Source organism: Podarcis bocagei (genome assembly GCF_964188305.1).
Source record: "Podarcis bocagei genome assembly, chromosome: 3".
Lineage (NCBI taxonomy): Eukaryota > Metazoa > Chordata > Lepidosauria > Squamata > Lacertidae > Podarcis > Podarcis bocagei.
This window is the reverse complement of record NC_138127.1, coordinates 740413-767336: the sequence shown is the minus strand read 5'-3', so window position 1 is coordinate 767336 and position 26924 is coordinate 740413. Positions and strand designations below refer to the sequence as shown.

Below are 26924 nucleotides of genomic sequence, written 5' to 3'. Positions count from 1 at the left end.
TTTGACCTCATCACATTGGCCTGGTGGGTCTAATTGGGCCCACAGGCTAAGGGTTACACACCCATATATTAAAACTTGATAATATCTGATGTTTTCAAAGCTTACTGTGTTTCACCATATCTGTTTCTGTTCCCGAAGTGCCCTTTTGATGAAATAGTGTCTAAGCATATGATGCTGTAATCAATTGATGTATATTTCATTTGCGGTATTCAAGTTGTTCAGTGGGAACACACGGCTTTGATGCAACACATAATCAGGTTAGTTAAAAGCACACCTTTAAAAGTGGAAGCCTCTGAACACATTTGTGAAATGGCATCCAAAAGGGTGGAGTTTGAAACTGGAACTTGCAAGTGGAAGAAAAAGGCCAAACATGAAATACTGAATCTTAAAACAAGGGGGGATGTGCTCTAAAATACTTTAAAGTATCTATTCAAAGCAAGTAGTAGATTCAGATTCCTTGGCTCTTTGAATTCAAGAAAAAGGCAACAGATGGCGAAAGTCTAATACTACAAAAAAAGTGTCAGACCTTGGTCATGAAGACATAAGCTACAGGTGACTTACTGTACATGTGACTTTTAAACATATATCTGTACAGTAAGATGTCATCCCCAGCAATAACTTGTTCTAACATGACCTAATGAATGGAGGGCATGTATGGATTTAGCACTGTATATATAAAATGTACTATTTTATTGCATGAGTTCAAATCGGAGTCATTCCGTTTGCAATTGACAATGATAGGTCCATAAATATAGAGATGGCTTAATTAGTTATGAAGTACTTTAGAGTATAGAAGACATAATCTTGGCTGCACTGTGAAACCACCCTTTGCCATTTAGTTCCTATGATCACTGTATTTAAATTTAGGCATATTTTTCCACATATCAGACAAGTTGAATATCCTGGTTTTTTACCTTGTTTGAGAGAGGCTGGGCAAGAAATCATTGGAATATCTACCATCTTCTATCTTATTTGGTGAGGAACTAATTCACCTGTCAGATTCAAATAATATTGCCAAAACAAATATAAAAATGGATATATGAGCAATCTTGTCCCTGAGAAATGTGCATCAAACCTAAATATGGGTATTTTATTATGCAAGTCATATAATCTGGAAGACTATTCCAAAGCATAGGCTCACTGCATGACTTTACAGAAATATTTGTTAGGGAAATTTGAGTAAAGTTTGCCCTTTGCCAATACTTCAAGATAAATTTGCTCTTTCTTTTAAAAGTGTTGTGTTATCAGTCCAACACAATATAATGTTAAACAAGAACACCCAGGCAAAATGTTCTTGAATAAGCTCCATATGCTTACCATTCACTACAAATTAACAATTCTACACACTGGAACTGATTACTACATCTGGGGGCTTCTTAATGCCAGCTAAGCAATTAGACTATTTAGTGCTGGCTCTTGACATTCTGTGGAACTAAGTGCCTTCCACAGAAAAGAGAAAAATAAATAGTACATAACATCATGGAACAGAGTCAACCACTGAGATAGTCCATAGTTACCCTATGTGAAAGTATAGACTGGACTCTTAGTTCATGCTGCAGAGAATATCTGGTGTATCACTATTAACCATATTAAAAGTGAACATTAAGAACATAAACTACATTTGAAGAACATGTTCATGACACTTTTGAGTAAGAGAATTTGTATGAGTTCACTGTATTAAGTTGTGAGCCTGACTCAATGGTGCCAGTTGCTAAGATTTAATTTTCAACATTAATTACATGTACATCCAACAGACCCTTTTTTGGATGGATAAGGGTAGGGTCCAGAAATTCAGAAAATTTTGTCTTACCTGACTGGCTTTCCAGGTTAACAGACAGCCCTTCCAATGTACATCTAACCCTACCCGAGTGACAGAAGCAATTGATGAAGAGTAAGAGAAAAAGGATACTTGCAAATAATTTTTAAAAGGTGAGGAGAGATGTAGGTATGCAGTAGGAAGTAGGAAGAAGAGATCTAATATGTGGTAGAAGCTCCTTCTCTTGCCTTTCAGGTGTCAAGTGAAATGGACAGTGACTGTTGAACCACAATGCCATTCCTCATTCACTCTTACTATTTCCACTCCACATCCCATGCACATCTTTTAAAGGTGTACAAGTTTTATTGCAGGACAAAGACCAAGAGGGGAGAATGGTTATCCATTGATATTAGCTCATCCTGTCCATGTTAGTTTAGCTGCAAAAAGTGTGAAATGGCTATAAGAGGGCATCTGCACCTGTGCTTTCCATTTTTATTAAAGCAGGAGTGGCTAACCTTTTCAGCCTAATGGCCACATTCACCCTTGCCCAGCCCTTCAACTGGTCACATACCACTGGTGGAGATGGCCATACACGTACACCCCATTTACTCACTCACTATCTCACAAAGACACACATACAACTTGTGGAAGGCATATAGAAGGCCACCTATAGTCACTGAGGTTCCCTACCACAATTTACGGTTCTAAACCGTATAACAACCCTCTATAAGTACAGCAGACTGGAGGATAAGACAAACGGCAGATTAGCCAGTCAGATAATGTAATGGAAAAGAGCCAAATGAAAAGATCAGGCAAGAGCATATATTTAAGTTGTTCATTAGCCTGACAAACATAGAACAAATTGTCCACCATTTTAGGACACATTTGGACTCTTAAGCAAGTGCCATGGGCACAAAACCCTCTGGTCACATCTCTTCATTTCTTCCAAGCAAGTGCACATGCGCACACACACACACACACACACACACACACCTCTTTTATGAGGGTTCTGCATAAAAGTTGGATCCAGTAGAATTATTCTGAGCCTCCAAAAGGAAGTGTGAAAAGGTGGAGCTTTGTGGGTACCAGGGAAGACCTGAAGGGTGCTACTGTGTCCATGGGAATCACTGTGACCTCTGGCATGTTATTATACATACTGAATCAAGAAAGTGTTGTTCTCCTGATAGGCAGTAAACTGCTGTGTGGTCTTTTCATAGCCATAATCTTTACTTGCCAGCATGTTGCTGTTTCTCCTGCTGTATTTATCTGTATTTTCCACTTTGTCTTTCAAATCAGGGAAGGAATCTATGCATTTCTGCATTTTTATTATTACCAATTGTTAGATAGTGCTTACTAATCCTATTACAGTTAATACGAAAATAGCAGCATCCTCTTTCCTGAGCAGTCTGCTCAACTGAACAGCTGAATTTTTAACTGCTGTAAAGCTAATCTCCTTTGGTGATTTCAATCATCTTAAAAATAAGACCTCATGATGTTTATTTAGACTATGGTGAAGTATTTCTAACTATGCTTTAAACACTATGGAACAACACCGAATAGATAAATGTGGAAGATCTAGGGCAATTGTGTCCCATCCTCATTCTCCTCCCGAAGAAAATAATAAAACGACAAATTATCTTATGGATAGGACAAAAGTTAATGGATCCCTTTCATAATGGAAGGAAGTGAACAGCAGGGATCTGTACAGGAATGGGAGCTATTTAACTTGATCTGAAGTTAGCGGCCAATGGACGGAATAGTCAATAAAAAGGAAAATGCTGGGAAAGTCTCTCATTTAGATTCAAGCTGTGAGGAAAGACTAGAAGTTGCAACTTTTTTTGCCTGGCAATAACCTTTTAATTTTATTAAACTTTATTTAGCATATCTTTCATTCCTATATTAACTATAAATCAGGAAACTTCCTTAAGTAAATATGAAATTTAACAACAATAAAGACACACACCCTAAGGTCTATTGAAACCAACAGCAAAAGTACATAGTTAGGGAACAGTAATTTCTCTGAATTGCAGCCACTTAAAGTGGTGAAAGGTATCCCAATGAAATTATGATATGGATGAAATGCAGGTGCAGCCAAAAAACAAGAATATGAGTCTACACATGAATAAATAGATGTGATTTTGATGTATGCTGACTTGATATCCTTGCTAACCTTTTTCAGTGTCTGCACAACAGTTAGCGAGACTGAAAAAGTATATGTCACACTCTTCATATGAGCATCTGCAATGTCACTGTTTCAGAGATCATTGCTATAGTATATAACTAGAGCGATGTACTCAAAAGTGATTGGCTATATCATCACCTATCAATTTACATGCAATAAACATGTGTGGAGAGGTATACAGACAACAGAAAATATATAATATGTAAACAAAATAAACATGTTACCTCTGAACAGCTAAATTAAATACCTTTTATTCAATGGTACTTTTTGGATTGAAATTATGAATTCAGTTCTTAAAGATCAGCTCTCAAGGGCAAAAGTAGCTGACATTAATATGAAATTTGAACTCTAATTAAATGCCCATTGCCTATATGTAATTTGCTGATATGTAATTTGAACAATTATACTATGTTTGCAGTTTTCTAATAATAATGTATGAGGACTGTCACAATAAAAGTTTTATCAGCAAACCTCTTCCAATTTGTGTATCCAAATTTGTGTATCTATCAGCTGTTCTAAGAAAGGATTTTATTTATATAAAAAAAAATCCAGAATACTTACATTTTATTAGGGTGCATTTTCTCAGTCTTTAGATGTATGATTAGCTATGATACTATGTACATGATCATCATCATATCATTAATATATTACAATGCAATCTTATTTTTGTTTCACTTTAGTATTATGCTCTCCTTCACTACAAGCAAAGCAACGGTAGCTGAACTACACAGCTTGCTACAAAAAAAGCACAATCAGGACAAAATGCAGTATTAATCGGAAAAGTAGTTACTTGCATCTTCTTCTAGTACCGCACCACAATTCAAAAGTACTTTTCATTAACCAGTTACTAATACAGAAGTATATTAAGTATAATTTTATTACTTAATGCCCTGAAGCAAATCTACCAAATTCTTCTTGACAAATGATGCAACTCCTGAAATATGGCTATCGACAAACAAGTCACACATAAATGCAATCTGTTAGTTTTCTTTTTTTAACATTAGTTTCCAAACTTTTACACTGCAATAGCATACAGTGTTCCCATCTTTCCTGATACAGATGGGGAGTAATTTGTTTAAAGTCGCAGCAACACTCATTGTTTGGCGTTGCAGCAACACTCATGACCTAGGTGACTGAAGAATGAAAAGCACACCTTGAAACATGTACCAGAACAATCAGTAAAGAGATTTCACTTCCAGAAAGTGATGAGAGGAAAGCAAGCATGCAGGAGACTCCATTAGATACAGCTGCAAAATATCCAGAGATGCCAACAGAAGACAAATTCATGAGTTATCTGAAAGAAATACATTGTTTCCTGCCTACAACACATCAAAGGGAAATTTAATAGCTCTCTTTGTTAGTGATTTCATTATAGGAAGCAACATGTCCAAGAGTCCTACCATGTAATCAGCAAGAAGACAAAACTCTCATAGTCCAAGAGCCCATGTCAAAATACCTACATTGTAAGGTACAAAAAGGTTGGATAGTTAGACATCTTACAAAAGTTGTGGCATTTTCAAAAGTGCCAGTTTTACAACTGCTGGAGTATTTATGGGGTGACTGTCCCCCAAAATCCATCCATTTCCAATAATGTTCAAAGGTACATGGATAAAAAAGTACCTGTTGGGGAACAGTATGTAGGTCTGACTGACTTTGATGGGAGCTTGGGGGTTGAAGCAGGAGAGAGGAATAGAGATTTTCTGTTTGGATTTTCTAGGGGTTTTATGTTATTTTTAAAGATGTTTTCATAACTGATAAAAATATATTAAAATTCCTAAAGTAAAAAATACTTGTTTACTTTGACATTGCTAAGGTGATATATAACTTCTGAACTGATGTTCATAGTTCCAATTTACTGCAAAGGAGATTGTTATGGTTTGGGCCAAATTAAATGGTCTGATTTGGGATTGGTTTTATCTGAAAGAGGCAGGTTGGATATTTTAAGAAGCAGAAAGGTGATCTGCATAAGTGAGACCAGTTTCAACCATATGCTGGAGTGATCAGAAAAGGTATAAATCAGGCACCCCCAAACTCGGACCTCCAGATGTTTTGGGACTACAACTCCCATCATCCCTAGCTAACAGGACCAGTGGTCAGGGATGATGGGAGTTGTAGTCCCAAAACATCTGAAGGGCTGAGTTTGGGGATACCTGGTATAAATCTAAACAAAGTCAAGTCAGCCTGGAGTGTCTGGAATAGGGTTGCCATATTTCAAAAAGTAAAAACCAGGACTGCCGCCCCCCGAATTGTTGAGCTTTTTATTTTGCTTTTTTTTTTTTAGGAAACCCCCTGACATCAGTTGGGAAAATCCGGGTGGATGGCAGCCCAAATGTACAATTCACTATCAAATACCACCTGTTTCATACGGGTATCTCGTGATGCTATTATTCTCAGAAAGGGGTTTGTAGGAACTGCTACATGCTAAACATAACATTGGCAGTTTTAGAAATACCATCCATCTTGTAAGATTTCAATATATCCATGCCTTCTGTTTCATATAATGGATATTATAATGGAAATATGAAGGCTGCTAGTCAGCTAAAGCTAAACACTTAGTTCTTTCATTTTTGCCAATGATTTTAGTTATTGGCTTTGGGTGGCTCACATGTGACATAGACATATGTGCATTAATCATGTAATGGTGAACACCAGTGAACGCTAAGTTACCAACAAAGAAATGATATTCATTTGTGAAATAACTCTCATTTTCTCCTACAAGGACTCTTTACAAGACAGACTGAAAATGGGTCAAGTAACAGCACCTCTCACTGCAATGCCAGATTTGCAAGATTTGACTCATCCCCAGAAGGAACATATCTGTCTTACAAAGATTTAGGGAAGAATGTTGTATGACTGCCCTAAACAACTTATTCCATGAGAGTGATCTATAAAATAAATGAATTAATCTAATCTCAGTTTATTATTAAATAGGTTTATTAAACCAGAATGTTATCACACAAAAGAGGTTCTCACTTCCCCAGAATTTTGGGTAGAACTGTCTATGTAAAATGCAAGGAAGAAGTTTCTCTTAGAACCAATTTAGGTAGTCTATCTGCAAGGCACAGGCTCAGTTGCACAAACAACTGCTCAAGTGAAATGCCTGATTGTGAGTGCAGTGCAATCTCACAAATGAGCTAATGGACAGACTGTCTCAATTATGGTAGATTTCCAGATATTTTCATTGTATTGTGTTCTTATGAGACTATATGAAAGGCCTAAGGGACCTCCTCAAAACCTAGGGAAAGAACAGTCTACAATTCCACTCTGTCGGATATGTATTCCTGGGATTTCTGACAAAAAATGTAAGTGTAATTTGCTGCACGGTTCATAAGGTTTACCCTTAGGGGAAATTTCAGTTATCTGCTTTGTCCTCAGGCAGGTAATAAAGCTTATCAAAGGACCCCTGGCAGATGTCTGATTTCTTCTGTGCCACACTGACAAACTTTAGCAGCCATGTCAAGTCACAGGAGGAGAAAAAATGCCCCCAGGTCAAATATTTTATGCAGTCAATTCATTTTTAGCAACAGTCTGTGTCTAGGCAATACACTCGTACCTACCAGCAAAAAGAAAGCAAGAAAGAAACATCGAGACACTTAATTGATGGATATAATGAAATTAATTAAGATCTGAAAAGTGAAATACGAAGAATACTAATCAATTCTTTTAAAAAATTGTTTCCCAAACTTCTCCTTAATAAAGCATTCAAATTATAAATTACCAAAATAATGGCTTTCAGAACACAGCTGGTATTATGACTCTATTCTGGAGATTGCTAAAATATAGAACTGGACTGGGACACCTCTCACAAGAGGTAGTGGTGGCCACCAACTTGAATGGTGTGGCGTTCGTATGGAGCCCCCAGTCGTCTCACGAACTATTGACCTGTACACCACTAATCCGCTGCCACCAACCAGGTCCTCCCCCGTAAATCACTTAGTCTCAGTCAGGTTCTTAAGTGAACAAACAAGAGTGTAGTTTATTGCAGACACAAATAGATTTTAACTGCATTCAAAACGTTGTTACTCTTTACCTTCTTTGTCTTATTTTATCCTGTCTCTAACTCTTCTACCTCCCCTCACACAAGAACCAACTGTACTGTCTCTCTGTTTCCAACTGTCTGCCAACTGCTTTCCCAACTGCCTTTCCCAACCAACCCACTAAAACCAACCAACAACTACACCCAAACCTCGGGCTAAGCCCTTTTATAAACAGGTAGGCTCCACCTCTGGCTTTTCAACTGGTCTACCTGTTAACCCTTTCTCTCCCCCTGTACAGACATTTTCAAACGAACGGGCAAACGCCATAGATGGCTATAAAAAGGATTAGACAAATTCATTGAGGATAAGATTATCAGTGGCTCCCACCTATTATGGCTATATTTTACCTCCACTGTCAGAGGAAATATGGGAATCACTATTAGAGAGAGTAGTGTTACGCTCATGCCCTGGTCTCATTGTCTTAACAAGCTTATTAAGTATCCAAATAATGATAGGAGTCAAGTTTAAAGTGGAGACATATGGATCATGACCTAGTCAAAACTTATGTCCCACTGATCTCAATCAGAGGATTAAGCATGTTCTTAAATCTCTGGTATTGAAATCAATAGGACTTCAAACTGATTAGCTTTGGTATATTGTTGTGTCCATATTGTTTAATTCTTTGGATATGAAAAGGTTTGGGGTGGGGAGTAAGCATAGCTAGGAGAAAGGTATTCTGCCTCTGCTTTTAACTGGCAGGAAATGGTTACAATACCTCTAGAAAAAACAACTGCTGTTAAACCAGGAAAATGTGACAAAAAGCCTTCCTGTCAATCTGAAGTAAAAATGATCAGCGTTTGTGGGTAATGACTGAAGTGCTCTTTAGCAAGATGAAAGTACCAAGTACCTATGCAAATCCAATCCAAGCTCTCTGAGGAATAAAATTCATCTCATCTCACTTATTGTAAGAATGAGGAGCATCACACAATTACCCCAAAGGTAGGAATAAATGTTTAAAAATATTAGATATAAATAAATACTGTGTAGCCTACCAGAATTAATCTGAGCTTTCTGGTCTTTTGAGTCAAATTTGTTATTACACTTTCTTTGCCCCTCATTAGTTCTCACATACTTTCAAATTGCAACACCATTAGAACCAAAAGGACCACATGGCAGATATAGTCTGGCAAATATCTTACATAGCATTTGATAATGCTGTGAGATATATGGCACATTTAAAACAGAGACTTTCCCAACATCACATGTTTCTGCTACATCCTGAACTGTCAAAACTCAGAGCATATCAAAAGCTGCTTCCAGAGGCAGCTTCAGGGCTGCAGGGACCGAAAGCATTGCATTTGGCACGCTCTCCCTGGTCCCATAATAAAAGTAATAGTCACCTCATCCACAAATAAGGTAAGGTTTGTACCTAAAATATTATTTCCATCTCCATGATGCAACAAATGCATTTGAAAACCAAACCAGCACATATTGATCTCAAAATGGTCAATCTTCAATGCTTTCAACCATACAAGTACAATGCTTAGAATGATTCCAACACTAAAAGCATCAAAGGGCCTTCAGCTTTTAAAATGGTTTCCCCCTTTCCATCTGCAGAAGATCATCAGACCCTTATAACTATAGCCAAGACAGAAGCTTAGAAAATGTGACTACTGCTTTAGTATTTATAACATATCTATCAGAGACTTTCTGTTTCCTCCATATCCCACCCCCCACGTTCCACACCCATAGGAGCATAATTTCCCCTCCACACCTCAAAAAAACTGTTATATACACTTTGCAAAGCTTTTAATACAAAAAGCAAGATAAGGGAAAGGAAGTGGAGAGGTATATGTTAGAATTTCTCTAAGCATTAAGAGAAATGGCATTATCATGTGTCAAGTTATTTTGCCTCTCACCAGTTCAGAGCAAGTAAAGCACAAAAAACCCTTAAGTATCAGTTGAGATTCTTCTTGAAATAATTTACAATACATCTAAAACAGAAACAACCACTGATGGCAAATTATTCACAAGCCCAACACTCCTACCTACTGCCCCTTCAACTTCTTCTTCCCCAAACTGAATTCTTCCAATATGAAATGAACCTTCAACAAAGTAGGCATTTTGCATTTATGTTGGGGATTAGTCAGATTATAGTGATACCAACCTATGAGTTATTTTACATAATTACCATACTCAAAAACAACTCCTAGCCTCTGCTAGACAGGATGTATAGTGATTATCTGTATTGTAAAAATTGAAGATGTTTAAATTTATAGCATGTGGTCAAATTCTTGCCTGTTTATTCAGTCTAGATGTTCTGTTGATTGAGTTTTATTTCAAAAAAATACTTTTTGTTTCTTGCAACACTTAGGAGAAAAGAGGCCAAACTTACCACCGCCACCTCCGAGAAGACTTGAATTAGCTGTGGAAGAACAAGAGAACCAAGAATTACATCAGAGCAAGATTTGTGTGTTGTTTTTTTTAAATATTCTCTAAAATACAAAAACAAAAATAAAGCCAGTCCACCTTCTCTGTTAACACAAGGACTTTAGGCAAAGTTTAAATTAAACATTACATACAAAACAATATGCAGCTTCTATTTCTATGTAGATGAAAATGAAATAACAGTACAGTCACAGATTTAGTTGTCAAGACAAGGCCCATGAACCTGTGTGGGGAAGAATGCGTAGAGTGCCATTTCTTGCATAAGTAAAGACCTATCCAGATCTTTCCCACTGTTGCTAGAATCCCCCAGTGCCTGTGCCGAGTCTGGCATTGTAACCTTCAAGTGTAAAGTTAAACCTTGAGTGAACCTCCTGGAAGAATTCTGAGCATTTGGCTTTAATGCTCAGGAGGCACAGTTGATTTTGTGGGTGAGCACAAGGCTACTTACCCACCTCTAAATTAAACTCGAGGTAAATTTTCCATATCACCTATTTCTCAGCAGGAGTTCAGAGCGTCACAGTTAATCACCAGAAGAAATACTCTATCCATGACATCTGAAGAGACAGATTTATCCGTGCTGCCCCCTCTACCTCCATTACATTCTGACTTGATATTTATTGTGAAATTGTAATCTATTTGTTGTAAGTTGCCTAGAGCGATTGGGCATGCGTCAGAAAGGGTAAAAATTATCGTTACATAAATAAACAATCAAGCAAATATAATGTTTACTGCTGATAAGCCTATTAAAGATTTCTACTTTAAGTAATGCATGTAAAATCATATCCATGAGCACACAAACAAACCAAAATCCACATTACTAGCACAGCAGATGTATTTGTTAAGATATCACTTTCACCTCTGTATAATCAATCAACATTTGTTTAAACATTACAACAGAAGAAAACTAGAAACCAAAGGAGGAGAGTACTAAATCCCCCCCCCCCAATGTCATCTAAATCCATCATTCTGCTAATGCAGTATATCTCCCACAAGTGTATGGGAGTTTTTGCTTATTTCATCTCAAACTCTAGTCCTTGAAATCAGCTCACAAAACCTCTCACACCGAGACCAAACTGCCAATTTTAAAATGTGACAACAGAGAAGCACACAGGGTGTCCTTGCACATTATCTTGCCCTCAAAATTTTGTACCTATGATTTTGTACATATGAATTTTGTACATATGAACATGTACATATATCTCTGTTACACGTTCACTAGGCATTTTACATATATCAAAGACTAAAAAATTTAACTTCAGATTTAATGAACCCAAAATAGTAACTACCTCCTACTTACATAGTGATAACCTCCAATGCATAACACAAGAAGTATCACAGAATAAAAGCACTCTTTCTTCATGCACAAGCAACAGTTAGTTGTAGGAGAAAAGAGGCTTTTAAATGCTTAAAGGCATGAATTGAACCCAGAAAGGTATGCCTGCTCTTGCATCAGGGAGGATCACCACGGAAAAGTAAGAATGTGCTTCAGGTAACACTTGTTCCCGCCCTCCCACAATCATCTTTTTTGAGGAAAGCATCTGAATCATGATTAAGTGATATCCACATGCACAGATGTAAAAGGTAAAGAGGTAAAGGACCCCTGGGCAGTTAAGTCCAGTCAAAAGCGACTATAGGGTTGCGGTGCTCATCTCACTTTCAGGCCGAGGGAGCCAGTGTTTGTCCACAGACAGCTTTCCGGGTCATGTGGCCAGCATGACTAAACCACTTCGAGCGCAGTGGGACACCGTGGTGGAAACCAGAGCGCACGGAAACGCTATTTACCTTCCCACCACAATGAGGAGCAGATGGGGCTCATGAACCTGAGAAGGTAAGCTACTTAGCAAAAGGAAAACTCTGGTCCTAAACCTCCATTGCCTTGCAGAATATCTTCGGGAGAAGTATAGGCTAAGGAGTAAACCCTACACAAATCCAGAGTGAATGGCTGGATGGCGCCTTGTACACCTCCTTCCATCAACTCCTGCAGCTGAGTTGGTGCCAACCGTATTGGTCCGCTTTCCTTTGGACCACCTCAGCGAAGTTTCTTGTCATCTGGACAGCCCAGGACCTCCATACACACTGCTGAGGTTTGCACCCTGGGGAGGTCACTTCGGTGTTGCTAACGTGGCTGTTTGATTTCACCCCCAGAGGCGTACTCCATTGTCTCTTGAGACAGACGATGCCAACAAAAAAAAACCACTGAAATCTTAACAGTGTAAAATGAGGTATATAAACGTTTTAAATAAAAAATACATACTAAAAATAAATATAACAGGTGGAAACTAGCCTGCTGGTTTGCATTAAGGGGGGCATTTAAATCTATGTACAAACCATTAATTAACATGATGTAGCTGTGAAAATGCCTATAGGAGAAAGTTTCAGTAAAGAGACTGACAGCATAGTCCAATTCCAATGAGAAAATCAATTTTATTATTTGGGATAGCAAAGTCAGTAGAGCCTGAGACTCAATCTCGGGATTATGGGTTCAAGACCCACATTGGGGAAAAGATTCCTCCATTGCAGGGGGTTGGACTAGATGACTCTCATGATCTCTTCCAACTCTGATTCTATGAATTTCATTCTCCTAAGGGAGGGGGAATTATTGGTGGCTGGAGGTGTAAACTCTTGTGCAAGCTAGCTGGGTATAGGAGGCATTAAGAATGGGGGTGTGCACTGTATACCTAATCCCACTGAAAATCAGGGTTCAATATGGGATATATATTTGGATGCACACCCAGATTAGCAACCCACTGAAAGTAGCAAGCAGCATCTGCATTTGGGGGCCCATCAGATTTACAACTGCAGTTCCTAAAAGCAAGGATTTCAGTTTACAGTTATTTTGAGATCATGGGGCAGAAAAAGTAGGAAATTCCACAGAAATAAAGGGGTGTTCTGCATATGCCTAGGTAATAAGAGCACAAGGGAAGGAGACAGGGGTTAGTAGCAAGCACTAGGATTTCAGCTGCTGGGAGCCTAAAAGGACTGAAATAGACTCCTGTCAGCCTTACAAAAGCCACTGCCTTAAGCAGAATTCAAGCTACAATTCTTCATATACACATGCATATACACATGCCAATTCTTCACTTCGCTATTAGCTAATATATGTGAGCTGAATATTTTAATTCTGAATTGCTTCAAACACTGGATTGCTGCTTGATTGCATGACACTGTCTGGAAAGATGGGAATGAACATCAAACAGATAGCGAATTTAGAAGTCTCTCACTATGGAAAACTCCATCAGTTAAATGATTTGGTTCAAAAGTTTCCAAATTCCATATTCACAATCACATCTTTTGCATTAGATATGTGGAGAATAAAAATCATTATTCTAAAATGTACATAAAACTTTCTCACAATAAAATGCAACTTGCCAATATTGTGTGGTTTGTTTAGTGTGAAGCACTCTATTTCTACAGCATCTCTAGAGATAACATGTTTGTAACATTGTAAACAATTTAAATGAGAGGCATTGATGACATTCTCTGAAAAACAGACATTTATCCACTTTAAAAATGCTAATTTTTTTCTGGATCATCTATTCAGCAGGCAATAATGGGTTTGATGAAGAACAAAAAACCCTGTTATGTCATGCAGCTGAGCATCTGTTGCTATAATAAAATATACTTTAACACTCAGTTCACATTTTTGTATTGATCTGAGTGCCACATACTGAAAAACAAATATTTTGTTTATATTGGTTAACTGCAAAATACACACACAGATACACATCTCTCTCTCTCTCTCTCTCTCTCTCTCTCTCTCTCTCTCTCTCTCACACACACACACACACACACACACACACACACTTTCAACCCTTAAATCTGGAATTAGTTGAGAGAAGGAAGGCATTCTTTAACCAGGGACACTTTTCTTTTCATCAATAAAACATCACAGAAGGTGACAGCTGGTGAGAAGGGTACCAGCAATTTACAATACAGGCAGCTACATTGCTTCTCACATGTTTCAGGAGATGTCTTTACCTGCCAATGCTATTTTGTTTGATCTTCTGCTCTCATACACACACACACAGACACACACACACACACAAACAAATCGAGAACAAGGTAGCACTGATGAGAGCAAGGAGCTCTTCTGAGTGCTGCATAATGATAGAAGTCAAAATAGTTTACATGAACTTTAACCATATTTCATAAATATAGTTTGATCAATGTCATTTTCATATACATTTAACTGCATTCCTTAGCACCTCCACCTTTTTATATTTTTTGTTTTCACCATCTCTCTCTCTCTCTCTCTCTCTCTCTCTCTCTCTCTCTCTCTCCCTCCCCCCCCCCACACACAGAGGAAAAAATAGAGTCAGTCAGTCCTGCCAATAACCTGAGTGAGGTCTCCTTGGAGGAGAGGGGGGGGCACAGAAGTACCCATCAGATCTACACACTGCCAGTGGCCTTGAAGAACCATGGGATCCAGACATCCCTGTCCCAACACCAGAGGTCTCCACACCAGCTTTCTAGCTATCTCTCAAATCTAAAGTCCCACCTCCCCCAGGGCCACAAGAGCAGAGAAGATGTCAAGCCAGACATGAGTTTCAGGGGAGCTGCTAATGTACCTGGCTCACTGCTCTTGAGACAACTTGGGAAGAGGGAGAGGCACATGGAAGCACCTGTCTGAATCAAGGTCTGGCTGGGGGGCAGAGTGCATTGCCAAGTCACATGACATGATGTGCAAATATGGGTGAACCAAATTCTCTTTCATGGTGGCAATTAAACAGGGCTGAAAAACACCCTGTGCGTGCACATGTGTTGTTGTTTTTTAATACTCTATAAAAGTAATGTTCCTAGAATCATAGAATCATAGAATCATAGAGTTGGAAGAGACCACAAGGGCCATCGAGTCCAACCCCCTGCCAAGCAGGAAACACCATCAGAGCACTCCTGACATATGGTTGTCAAGCCTCTGCTTAAAGACCTCCAAAGTAGGAGACCACCACACTCCTTGGCAGCAAATTCCACTGTCGAACAGCTCTTACTGTCAGGAAGTTCTTCCTAATGTTTAGGTGGAATCTTCTTTCTTGTAGTTTGGCTCTATTGCTCCGTGTCCGCTTCTCTGGAGCAGCAGAAAACAACCTTTCTCCCTCCTCTATGTGACATCCTTTTATATATTTGAACATGGCTATCATATCACCCCTTAACCTCCTCTTCTCCAGGCTAAACATGCCCAGCTCCCTTAGCCGTTCCTCATAAGGCATCGTTTCCAGGCCTTTGACCATTTTGGTTGCCCTCCTCTGGACACGTTCCAGTTTGTCCGTGTCCTTCTTGAATTGTGGTGCCCAGAACTGGACACAGTACTCCAGGTGTGGTCTGACCAGAGCAGAATACAGTGGCACTATTACTTCCCTTGATCTAGATGCTATACTCCTATTGATGCAGCCCAGAATTGCATTGGCTTTTTTAGCTGCCGCGTCACACTGTTGGCTCATGTCAAGTTTGTGGTCAACCAAGACTCCTAGATCCTTTTCACATGTACTGCTCTCAAGCCAGGTGTCACCCATCTTGTATTTGTGCCTCTCATTTTTTTTGCCCAAGTGCAATACTTTACATTTCTCCCTGTTAAAATTCATTTTGTTTGTTTTTGCCCAGTTCTCTAATCTGTCAAGGTCGTTTTGAAGTGTGATCCTGTCCTCTGGGGTGTTAGCCACCCCTCCCAGTTTGGTGTCATCTGCAAATTTGATCAGGATGCCCTTGAGTCCATCACCCAAGTCGTTGATAAAGATGTTGAATAAGACCGGGCCCAAGACAGAACCCTGTGGCACCCCACTAGTCACTCTTCTCCAGGATGAAGAGGAACCATTGATGAGCACCCTTTGGGGGGAACCACCAGAAGGCCCTTGGTGCTGGACATCAGTGTCTGGGCAGAATGATGGGCGTGGAGATGCTCCTTCAGGTATACTGCATCGAGGCCGTTTAGGGCTTTAAAGGTCAGCACCAACACTTTGAATTGTGCTCAGAAATGTACTGGGAGCCAATGTAAGTCTTTCAGGACATGTGTTATATGGTCTTGGTGGCCACTCCCAGTCACCAGACTAGCTGCTGCGTTCTGGATTAGTTGTAGTTTCTGGGTCACCTTCAAAGGTAGCCCCACGTAGAGGACATTGCAGTAGTCCAAGCGGAAGATAACAAGAGCATGCACCACTCTAGTGAGGCAGTCTCCGGGCAGGTAGGGTCTCAGCCTGCGTACCAGATGGAGCTGGTAGACAGCTGCCCTGGATACAGAATTGACCTGTGCGTCCATGGACAGCTGTGAGTCCAAAATGACTCCCAGGCTGTGCACCTGGCCCTTCAGGGGCACAGTTACCCCATTCTGGACCAGGGAGTCCTTCACACCAGCCCACCCCCTGTCTCCCAAGAACAGAACTTACCAATCTTCACACACCTTTGCAAATACCCTAAAAGCATTTACTATATACACATCAGTTCCCAAACATGGAATATTGGAATGCCCATCTGTACATTCATTATGAATAAAATGTGTTGAGCAGAAAGCTGGGCTCAAGAATTAAAAGGAAATCATCAATCATAGACACTGACTAAGCACTGAACACTGATTAACCATGTACCTGATGCATAACCCTCCTAAATTATGCTGTACACAGACAATACCTCATGCTGACTCTCTGATGAGACTAGGTGACATTGTCAGCAATTCTATGTGAACTCTCTCTTCTCTTCAGGATGTGTCCCATTGTTCACAACTATTGCATGGCTCTATTCATTCCCATATTATGACTTTGCATGTAAATATTTCTATGGCTTGTTCCACAAAAGCAAGATTACTGACATTTCCTCAGCAGGGACATTGCTTGGGTACATAATAATGTGCATTTTATTATATTTCCAAACACTATCAGAAATGTTGAGTTTATATAGTGCTCTTGCATGCTCAAAGTACTTCGCACAGAATACCTTGTTGCTATTATTTTAACAACTCTGCAAGATAGGGTCAGTATTATCAGCTGCAGATTATAATTGGGGAGGGGGAGCGTGAGGCCAAGGAAACAGTGGCTTTCTTAAGGCTACCTAGTGAGTGCAAGGCTCATGAGATGAGATTTGAACTAAGCAGTTCTTGATTCACATCTTGATTCTTAGCAAAGATGTTCGTAATAGCAAGATATATGCCATCATGTACTATTTTCCATTACTTATAAATGGTACATCCAACGAAGTCAAATGCTTTGAACCCAATGTTTGATGGGTAAACAAGTCCAATATTCATTTATTCACTTATAACGGAGAGTTACCATAATCTTCTTTACATTCCTGCAGATAAAACGATGGCAGATACTTGGGATATGGCCAGGGTTGGCCCAATACATTTTGCTGCAGTACCAGATGGTGCCCGCGTGATTCTTAATACAAAAGCCAACCAGACTGATTGATGAACGTTACTTCAATGCTTGTAGGGGAAGCAGGCTCATTTGGGAGTTTTGTCCTCCAACACTATGCTACTATCTCATACTTCACAGCAGTGCTTTCTCTCTCTCTCTCTCTCTCTCTCTCTCTCTCTCTCCCTAATGATAGGACCAGTCCTGGGCAGTACTGCTAAAAGCCAACAGCTCCCATACCTTGCATTTAGCAATGCATAAATATTTGAAACAATGTCATTAAGAAAATGCAGATGCAGCCATGGCGACATTTATGGAAAGGGTTCATAAAAATGACAGACAGAAAACTCATCAGAAGTGACAGGTATAGAAACAATATACAGAGACAATTAGTCATCAGCTTTGGCAGAACCTAACACTTGGCTAGACAGACCTTCCAACTAGAACATGTCAATTCTAAAGTCTTTGCCTGACACGGCAATCCAATTTCTTGGAAGTAATTATGAGGAAGTTCAACTGTGTAACATGCAACAACCAAGCCCAAACACATGAGTAATAGTTTGGGTTAAGAATATGCTGACCAGCATAGGATGGAAAAAATCAACAGCAGCTACTGTTGAGACGTGTCCCCCAATGAACTAAAACACCTGAGTGAAGGTTTAAAACAAAACAAAGCCCCAGGAGAAAACATGACGCCTCCAGAGCTCTTCATGACTCCTTCGGAATTGTGATTGGTACCTATTTTGGCCAGGCTATTTATACATATAAAGAACATGTCGGAAATCAAGCCTTTATCAGGAGAAACTGGCAACTCTCCCAGGCACCCGGCTTGGTCTCCTTTTGACCTCCCTGTCTGCTTTCCCGGCAAGATCCAGGCAGAGGTCGCGATAGGCGATCCTTCTCAGCGTGAGAAGAACACACCCCTCTTTCCTGCCCCCCCCCCCGGGCAGGGGAAAGAGATAGACAGAAACGTATTTACATGCCTTTATTTCTGTCTTTGCAGTGTTACAGAAAACATGACTGCTCTCTTCATACTCCTGCAGTCAAGAGTGTAAAAACACTTCCTGTCCAGCTCATATTACACTCTGAGCTAATTCCGGTGCCCTCTGCACTGTGAATTGACTGTCCCTCTGTTTCCCACGGAACAGTCCCAACATTCCCATTATGTTTTGTTTTCAAGCTACCAGCACGCGGCTGCATTGCTTCAATATCGTAACAGAACATAGCTGGAAGACAAACATCATTGTTCCAATCTTCAAGAAAAGGGGACAGATCTCTACCACAATATTACCACCCATCAGCCTGTGAGATATCCCTTCAAAATTATACTCTCAGCATTTCCAAATAAAGTTAACTGACTGGCTACATACAAATAACATTCTGCAAGGAGAACAAGCAGTGTTTAGAGAAGGATTCAGCACCATCAACCGATGCTTCCTGCTAAATCATATCATCAGAAAGTATACTAGAATTAAAAAGCGTAAGTTAGTTGTTTGCCTTTGATTCCATAGCAGATTGTGGAAGAAACTCCTAAACACCAATATAGAACACAGACTCCTCCTGTTGATCCGAGAGCTCTCCAGCGATTACCAACACGATGATTCACAAAAGGTGGGAAACCCACCTTTAGCCCGCACTAAAATATCTGGCAGTAAAGGGATCTCTCAGATGCTTTATGGTGTTAAGGATGAGAGTGCTATTAAAGGGTTAGAAATGGTGCAAAACTAATTTCTCAAGAGACTGTTTTCCTTACCCAAGAGAACAGCAGCTGCAGTCTTACACATGGAAGCTCAATGGCCAACGTTAACTGCAGGAGGTGACTGTACCAGATTTAATTACCTGGAAAGATGGCCCTCCATGCTATGCGAGTGCTTGCCAGCCCTGCGTTGTGCAGAATTGGAGAACAGCTGATGGTGGAAATCTAACATCCAGTGTTACTTGAACTCTTATTTTTTCCACAAGCTAGAGGAGATTATATCCACAAGTAAAAAAGTAAAGGACCCCGACAGTTAAGTCCAGTCATGAACGACTCTGGGGTTGCAGCGCTCATCTCACTTTACTGGCCAGGGGAGCCGTCGTTCGTCTGCAGGCAGTTTTTCCGGGTCATGTGGCCAGCATGACTAAGCCACTTCTGGCAAAACCAGAGCAGCGCATGAAAATGCCGTTTACCTTCCTGCCAGAGCGGTACCTATTTGTCTACTTGCACTTCGTGCTTTTGAACTGCTAGGTTGGCAGGAGCTGGGACCGAGCAGCAGGAGCTCACCCCTTCGCAGGGATTCAAACAGCTGCCCTTCTGATCGGCAAGCCCTAGGCTCAGTGGTTTAGACCACAGCGCCACCCGCGTCCACAGACAAACACCAATTAAGGGATTGATGTCACTGGACAGAATTACTACATGATCTGCAAGTGATCAAATCCTCCAAACACTCTTCGTGGTTCCCTGTTCTAAAAACAATCCATTTTAGAGCCAGTTATCTGTCGAATCTCTGGCCAGCTTTTACTGAGCTGCATTTTCAAGCTATGCCCTCTACCATCCTAGAAAGACAATATAACAGGGTACCACACAAAGACAAACTCTGTATACATGGGCAACTGCAAGTGAAATACATCTTGAACTATTCACTATATTGCCCACTATACACTGGACCCAGGAGGTGATTTCTCACCCTACCATCCATACAGGAAAGATGTCTCTCCTCAGCAGAGAAGGTCCTATGGCTTCTTAGCAATGTAAATGCTTCAGTGACTCAAAAAGTGGCCCTTTTTGTTTTGGTGGCCAAAAAGATCAGAAAGAAGACCCTGGACAATATAGCAGTGAACTTTAAGGGAGACTCAGAGATCTAAATAGAGACTATTTGTGGCGTGGCATCCCTTTTTCTTGCATTTATTTTTGATACAGATTTGTCATGGTCAATGGCTAGCACAATAAAGTTATTTGGAACCTTGGCATTAACAAACAATGCTGAGATCCATTTCTAAGAACTGGAAAAAAAGATCCATAGTGGGTGTTTTCTAAGTCGGGGCAGTCCAACATGCAGCCTCAGCAATATTTGTTCCTTGGGGTTCCGTGTTGAAGTACTCTTGCAGCCCACTTGATATGAAAAGTTGGACTACCCTGATCTAAGTAGTAAAAAGTATCTCCTTTCAGATAAAAGATCTCATTTTAGCTAAATTAGAACAGTGAACATTCTCTGATCCAGTAAAGGTAAAGCTGAATGATGATAAAATGATAAAAAGAGAAACTGGCATAACTAATCAAAGTAAATATATAAGGAACCATACAGCAAAGTGCAATGTTCCCCACAGAGTAAGTCTATAGAAGGAAAAACTTTTTAATGGCAAACATATCCAGTGTAGAAATAAGCAATAGTTATCTTACAAAACAGCAACAACAACAAATAAACACAGACGATAAAAGATATGCAATAGACCAATTTATCAGTAACTCTTCTCACTCAGGTACTTTTGGCATGAATGGGATCTCTCCAAGAACAAGGACAACTCCTATCAATTTCAGTGAAGCTTGCACAGAAGATGTACCCAAAGGATGGGACCAGTAATGACTTCATATTCTCAGGGTTTTTCATACAGCTTCTTAATCACAAAAGATGACTTAAGTCAATCATGTTTATGTTTAATGGAAAATAAATAAGTATGATGTCTTCCAGACAAAGGCACAAAGAGGGCAGAGGGGGAAAACAAGGGCAAAATATCAAATTTGCTCAATGATGCTCATATAAATATAAAAAGACATGAATAAAAAGTTAACACCAGAATTTCTTATAACCTCTTTTAAAAATTCATAAATGACTGAAAATTGCATTTACACATATATCAGAAGACATTTAGAACAGAAATACCTTTAAAAGTAACATATATGCCACTGATAAATTATAGAGGGGCCAATATGCTATAGTGAAACTGTCTTCTCATTATCATTTTACAGCAGTTGATCTTCGGCTTGAAAAGTTAAAGCCAACATGTCATACTTTCACCTGAGCTTATAGTAATCTATTTTCTATCATGATTATACCTGATAGTGTTTGTTATATAAAATGAAACTAATAAGCATAAAACGAATATACAACAAACAAACCAACTCAATTGTGTCCCACTTAATGTTCAATAAATTCTAAATAATTTTGAAACTTTAGATACCGTGGAAACAGTGACATGAAGGTGAACATTAGTTCTACATTCTTTCTTCAAGATTCATGGGGAAAAAGACTCAAAAGAATATTTCAAAAGCTTTGAAGATAAAAGAAACGACAAGCAATCAAATAGATGAAAGTGTACAGATTATTCGGGAAGGAGAAGAAGCAGGCTGCAATAGTCAAGGTAGAAGCGCTTTCTGATGGTGTGGGACAAAGCCTTTATTTGCCAGGTTGTTTTTTATCTATCAAATTGTAGGTGATTTGTTCACAAGACATCTCACTAAGTTTGTTCCTGAAGCTTATTATTGAGAAGCTTGGTTCAGCAGGAACTCTATACACATACCAAGACCACATGTGCAATTTGGCTTGGCTCTGAGCGACAGGAAAGGCACCAGGGTGAACCAGGGAATGTCTCTAGCGTGCAAACCAGCACTGATTGCAGCATGATTGCAGCATGTGCCAACCACAGGCATATTACTATGGCGAACCATGGACAGCTTTTTCACCCGTGTCTTTTGTTATGTTACGGCACTTGTGTCAAGTCTGAAAATCGCTTTTTGCATTCAGTCTGAGATTCCCTGCTAGTTTCCCTATAACAGGGTGCATGCCCACAATCTGCTCTATTTTGGTGAGCACAACAGAAAACCGCTGTACTCTGCTGTTTTTCAGATGTTTTGCAGAAGGGCTGCAGTAAGTTGCCTCTGCCTTTCTCCCCCTGTACAAACTTCACCTAGATCCCTTCTTTGTCTTCTCTTTTCCCTGTTCACCTTGCCGCTGAACCATGTATGCTGTTTCTTCAGGTTTAGTTAGGATTCCTTGCAGAAAGGCATATATCTGCCAACGTCTTTTTAAAGAAACAACTCTCTCACATATTTTGAATCGAACTGTGAGTTTGGGAAATTCAGAGTTTGGGAATTCACACAGCCATTGTTTATCTGATTACTAATGATGGGCCTTTTATTTTGACAGGTGGGAGGATAATTAGAAACAATAAAAACCCTGTCAAAGCTTTCAATCCAAGCTGTGGCCCCCTACCTACAGCTACAGTGGAGACTGCAATTTAGTGTTTTTCTTTCACTAGTAGGACAGGTAACCATAGTGTTTCAACACTCTCATTCCTCTCCAGCATCTGCAATTCCTTATCTCTCTGCCATCTTTGACTCTTGAAAGACAGGGAAAGTACATTTGAACTTGTCCTCTTCTTGGACCTTTCTGTCCCTCTAGTGCTATACTGTGTTCTTAAGACTCTGCCTCCTATTTTCATATAAGGCAACTCTCAGTCTCTAGCTTCTTCTCTATCTCCACAACAGTAACTAAGCATATGGTCCAGGCAATTTATGGTGTGACCCATGTAATGTACTGTATATATATTTTTCCTCTGTATATACCTGTGGCATTAGTTTTACTTTTAAACCATTTAAATCCATTTTAATGTTACAAATCAACATTACAACTGCAGCCCCAGTGCAGTCATTGTAGTTCCCCAGAGCAACCACACTGACATTAGTTTTTTATTGATGAGTGCTAAATTCTCTAAAATAAGAAAGGCATTCATAGCCAGCGCAATTCTGTATGTACAGAAACAGTATATTGCAAATAAATGGTCAAGCAATAATGTATTAATCCAAGGTTTCTCAAATGCAACCAGTGTGTCAGCATGCAGCAAACAAGGGCTGGTTTGTTTCACATATTTGTATGGGTCCAGGACACAACATATCAGGAATCAAAGGTGTTGTAGACCTGTAAACATCTGCTAAATGCTGACCATTAAAATTGATGTAGTGGGATGGTTGCTGACTTATGGAAGAGATTGATTACACATTTAGAAATAACAAATTGGACAGTCAGTAAAATATTCATTATTTTAGTCAGTCATGCACTCTTTCAGGATATTTTTTATCATTTGTTGTTGTTGTTGTTGTTCTTTTCCACTCAGCATTCCATGGTTACTGAACACGTCCTGTCCTCAGTGGTCTGTTTGGGGGTTTTCTCCTCCTGTAGGGTTCACCCCTCTCCCCAGGTGTTCTTGCACTTCTGAAAACTTGTACCTTCCTCTTCCTCACATGTGGCTACATGAGAATCAACACTCACAGATAGCAAATGCGGTGCCCTACAGATGTTACTGCATCTGCCCCAGCCAGCACAGCCAGTGGTCAAGGATGCAGTTCTTCACCATCTAGAAAGCATCACATTGCCTACCCCTATTGTATAGGATTCAGTATATTTTATTATGCAACCACTCAGTTTTGGAATCACCCAGCATGTAAAACACCTTTCTATCCATAGGTCATTATTTAGTGCTAGATTTTATAACACTAATGAATTTATTTGAAGGACAACTGTTATTCCATCCTTTCTCTGTCAACTTCTTGGTTTTTCTTCAGAATGATGCTTAAAATTCTACATTAGAATATCTGGGGGGAAATGGCTCACAGTTACAGGCAAAATTGATGGAACTTGTGTTCCTTACTAGGATAAAAACTTGACCTCTTGCAAATAAACTTCAAATTTTAGTCAATCTGCACTTGGGCAAAATTCCAGAAGTCTTTGGTTGCCTCAAAAGATAATTCCTCCATAAAGGGTATAGGACTAGGTAAAAAGGTAAAGATAAAGGGATCCCTGACCATTAGGTCTAGTCACGGACGACCCTGGGGTTGCAGCGCTCATCTCACTTTACTGGCTGAGGGAGCCAGCGTACAGCTTCCAGGTCATGTGGCCAGCATGACTAAACCACTTCTGGCGAACCAGAGCAGCACACGGAAATGCCATTTACCTTCCCGCCAGAGTGGTACCTATTTATCTACTTGCACTTCATGCTTTTGAACTGCTAGGTTGGCAGGAGCAGGGACTGAGCAACGGGAGCTCACCCCATCGCGGGGATTCGAACCGCCAACCTTCTGATTGGCAAGCCCTAGGCTCAATGGTTTAACCCACATTGCCACCCTCATCCGTAGGTATCAAAAGATTAAATCAGAAAAATGACAGGTATCTCACCATGCACAAAAGACAATAATGTAAGACTGAGACTGCCACAAATGCACACCTCCAGGGAATGAAATCTGCAGCTAGGTAATTTTCTTTATACAGTAACTGAATGTAGTAACAGATCTTCACTGGACTAGAGAATAAGTACAGCTATGTTATCTTTTCAATGCCCAGCTGTACCATTTGTTAAGGGAATTGGAATGGCCTCTTTCAATCCAAATATAAAATGCATCATGCTTTATCCTGAAGTTCTGGAACTCCTCATCACTGCAGAAGACCTTTTTACACTTGCACACAGTAGCTATCAATAAGTGGAAAGTTCAACTTATACGAATATGAATTTGGCTTTATTGTCTGCTCTGCACGTATCTAGCATGAATGAATCACAGAATCATAGAATTGTAGAGTTGGAAAGGACCTCAAGGGTCATCAGACCTCTGCAATACAGGAATCTCAACTACCGGTATGTCATACATGACAGATGGCCACCCAGCCTCTCTGCTTAAAAACCTCCAACGAAGGAGAGTCCACCAACTCTCATGAGAGTCTGTTCCACTGTCAAACAGCTCTTACTGACAGAAAGTTCTTCCTGATGTTTAGTCAGAATCTCATTTCTTATAACTTGAATCCTTTGGTTTGGACCCTAGCCTCTGGAACAGGAGTAAACAAGCTTGCTCCATCCTCCATGTGACAGTTCTTTAGATATTGGAAGATGTCTATCATATCTCTCTTTTTTTACCAATTAATTTTTATTGATTTTCCGAATTTTTAACAATGGCTATCATATCTCCTCTTAGTTTTCACTTTACCAGGCTAAACATACTCAATTCCCTCAAATAATAATAGAACAGCATTAGATTTTTTGCTGCTACATCACACTGTTGACTCATATTAAAGCTAGTGCTCTACCAACTTAATGGTGTAACGTTGGAAAATGTCAATCACTTTTGCCACCTGGGCTGTTATCTTTCCACAATGTGAGAGGCTGGGGGCCAGTGATGTTTATTTTGCCACATACGTACATAGTGGGAAGCCAATCTCCAAAACAGACACATAAACTTAAGATACTTACATGGATTATATCCAAAGTAGTGTTAAGTACAGTGGTACCTCGGGTTAAGTACTTAATTCGGTCTGGAGGTCCGTACTTAACCTGAAACTGTTCTTAACCTGAAGCACCACTTTAGCTAATGGGGCCTCCTGCTGCTGCCGCGCCGCCAGAGCACGATTTCTGTTCTCATCCTGAAGCAAAGTTCTTAACCTGAAGCACTATTTCTGGGTTAGCGGAGTCTGTAATCTGAAGCGTATGTAACCTGGGGTACCACTGTAACTTCCTGCTCAAGTGGAATGATTTCTGCTTGTGCAATGGGACTCCCCTTCCCTGGATGCCCCCTAAATCTGTTCTCCAAGCCTACAGAGCATGGGGCAAATGTAGAGAGGAAAATTCCATTGCTCAAGGAGAAGATGCGCTGCTCACATCACACAATTATTTTAAAAAGCATGCTTTTTAAAAAAACAACCCTGGAAAGTTCATCTCATATGGAAGTGCACTGAATGGAATATTTCCCCAACCAAATGCTGAAATATGCATCCACCAGACATCTGAGTATCAACAAAGCTTTGCCATTGTTTAGATAGGTGCCAATTTAATTGGCTAAGGAGCTTTCATCAATTTGAATGTATTTATTGATTTTGATCTGCTTTTCAACATTATCTTTATTGTTTTAATGGCTTGCAACTATCTGGTACAAACGCGAAAACAATGCATGTGAACATAGTGCTCTGACTTAATAAATTATTTGACAAAATTATTAGAATGAACAATGGACAGCATAAAATTGAAATGCATAATACAGTTTACTCTAGGGACATATTTTGCCAAACCAGGAACAAAAGCCTTCTCAATATTGGCAAATGCAGAGTTTCAAAAGCGTACTTAAATAAAAGCTGCTCTAATAGTAGGGATATAATAAGTTACTAAACAAAGGACATATTTAGAAAATGTTCACACTGAATGAGTAACAGCAGAAAACTGTACATATTTAATTGGTATTTTGCCCATATTATCAAGATTCAACACAG

At 39.7% G+C, this 26924-nt stretch overlaps 1 protein-coding gene and 1 long non-coding RNA gene across 6 annotated transcripts in view; one reads left to right on the top strand and one right to left on the bottom strand.

Moving 5' to 3' along the window:
- The window catches only part of MACROD2 (mono-ADP ribosylhydrolase 2), a 996145-nt gene that overhangs the window by 840708 nt on the left and 128513 nt on the right, over positions 1-26924 (bottom strand). For all 5 annotated transcript variants that reach the window (XM_081189152.1, XM_081189150.1, XM_081189149.1 and 2 more), the window contains exon 4: positions 10311-10340. In XM_081189152.1, coding sequence (XP_081045278.1) covers positions 10311-10340 — 30 coding nt within the window. The remainder of the gene's footprint in view (positions 1-10310; positions 10341-26924) is intronic.
- On the top strand, positions 7267-10504 carry LOC308584483. Its single transcript, XR_014006819.1, has 2 exons — positions 7267-8150; positions 10290-10504. It is a non-coding gene; the product is annotated as an uncharacterized lncRNA (long non-coding RNA).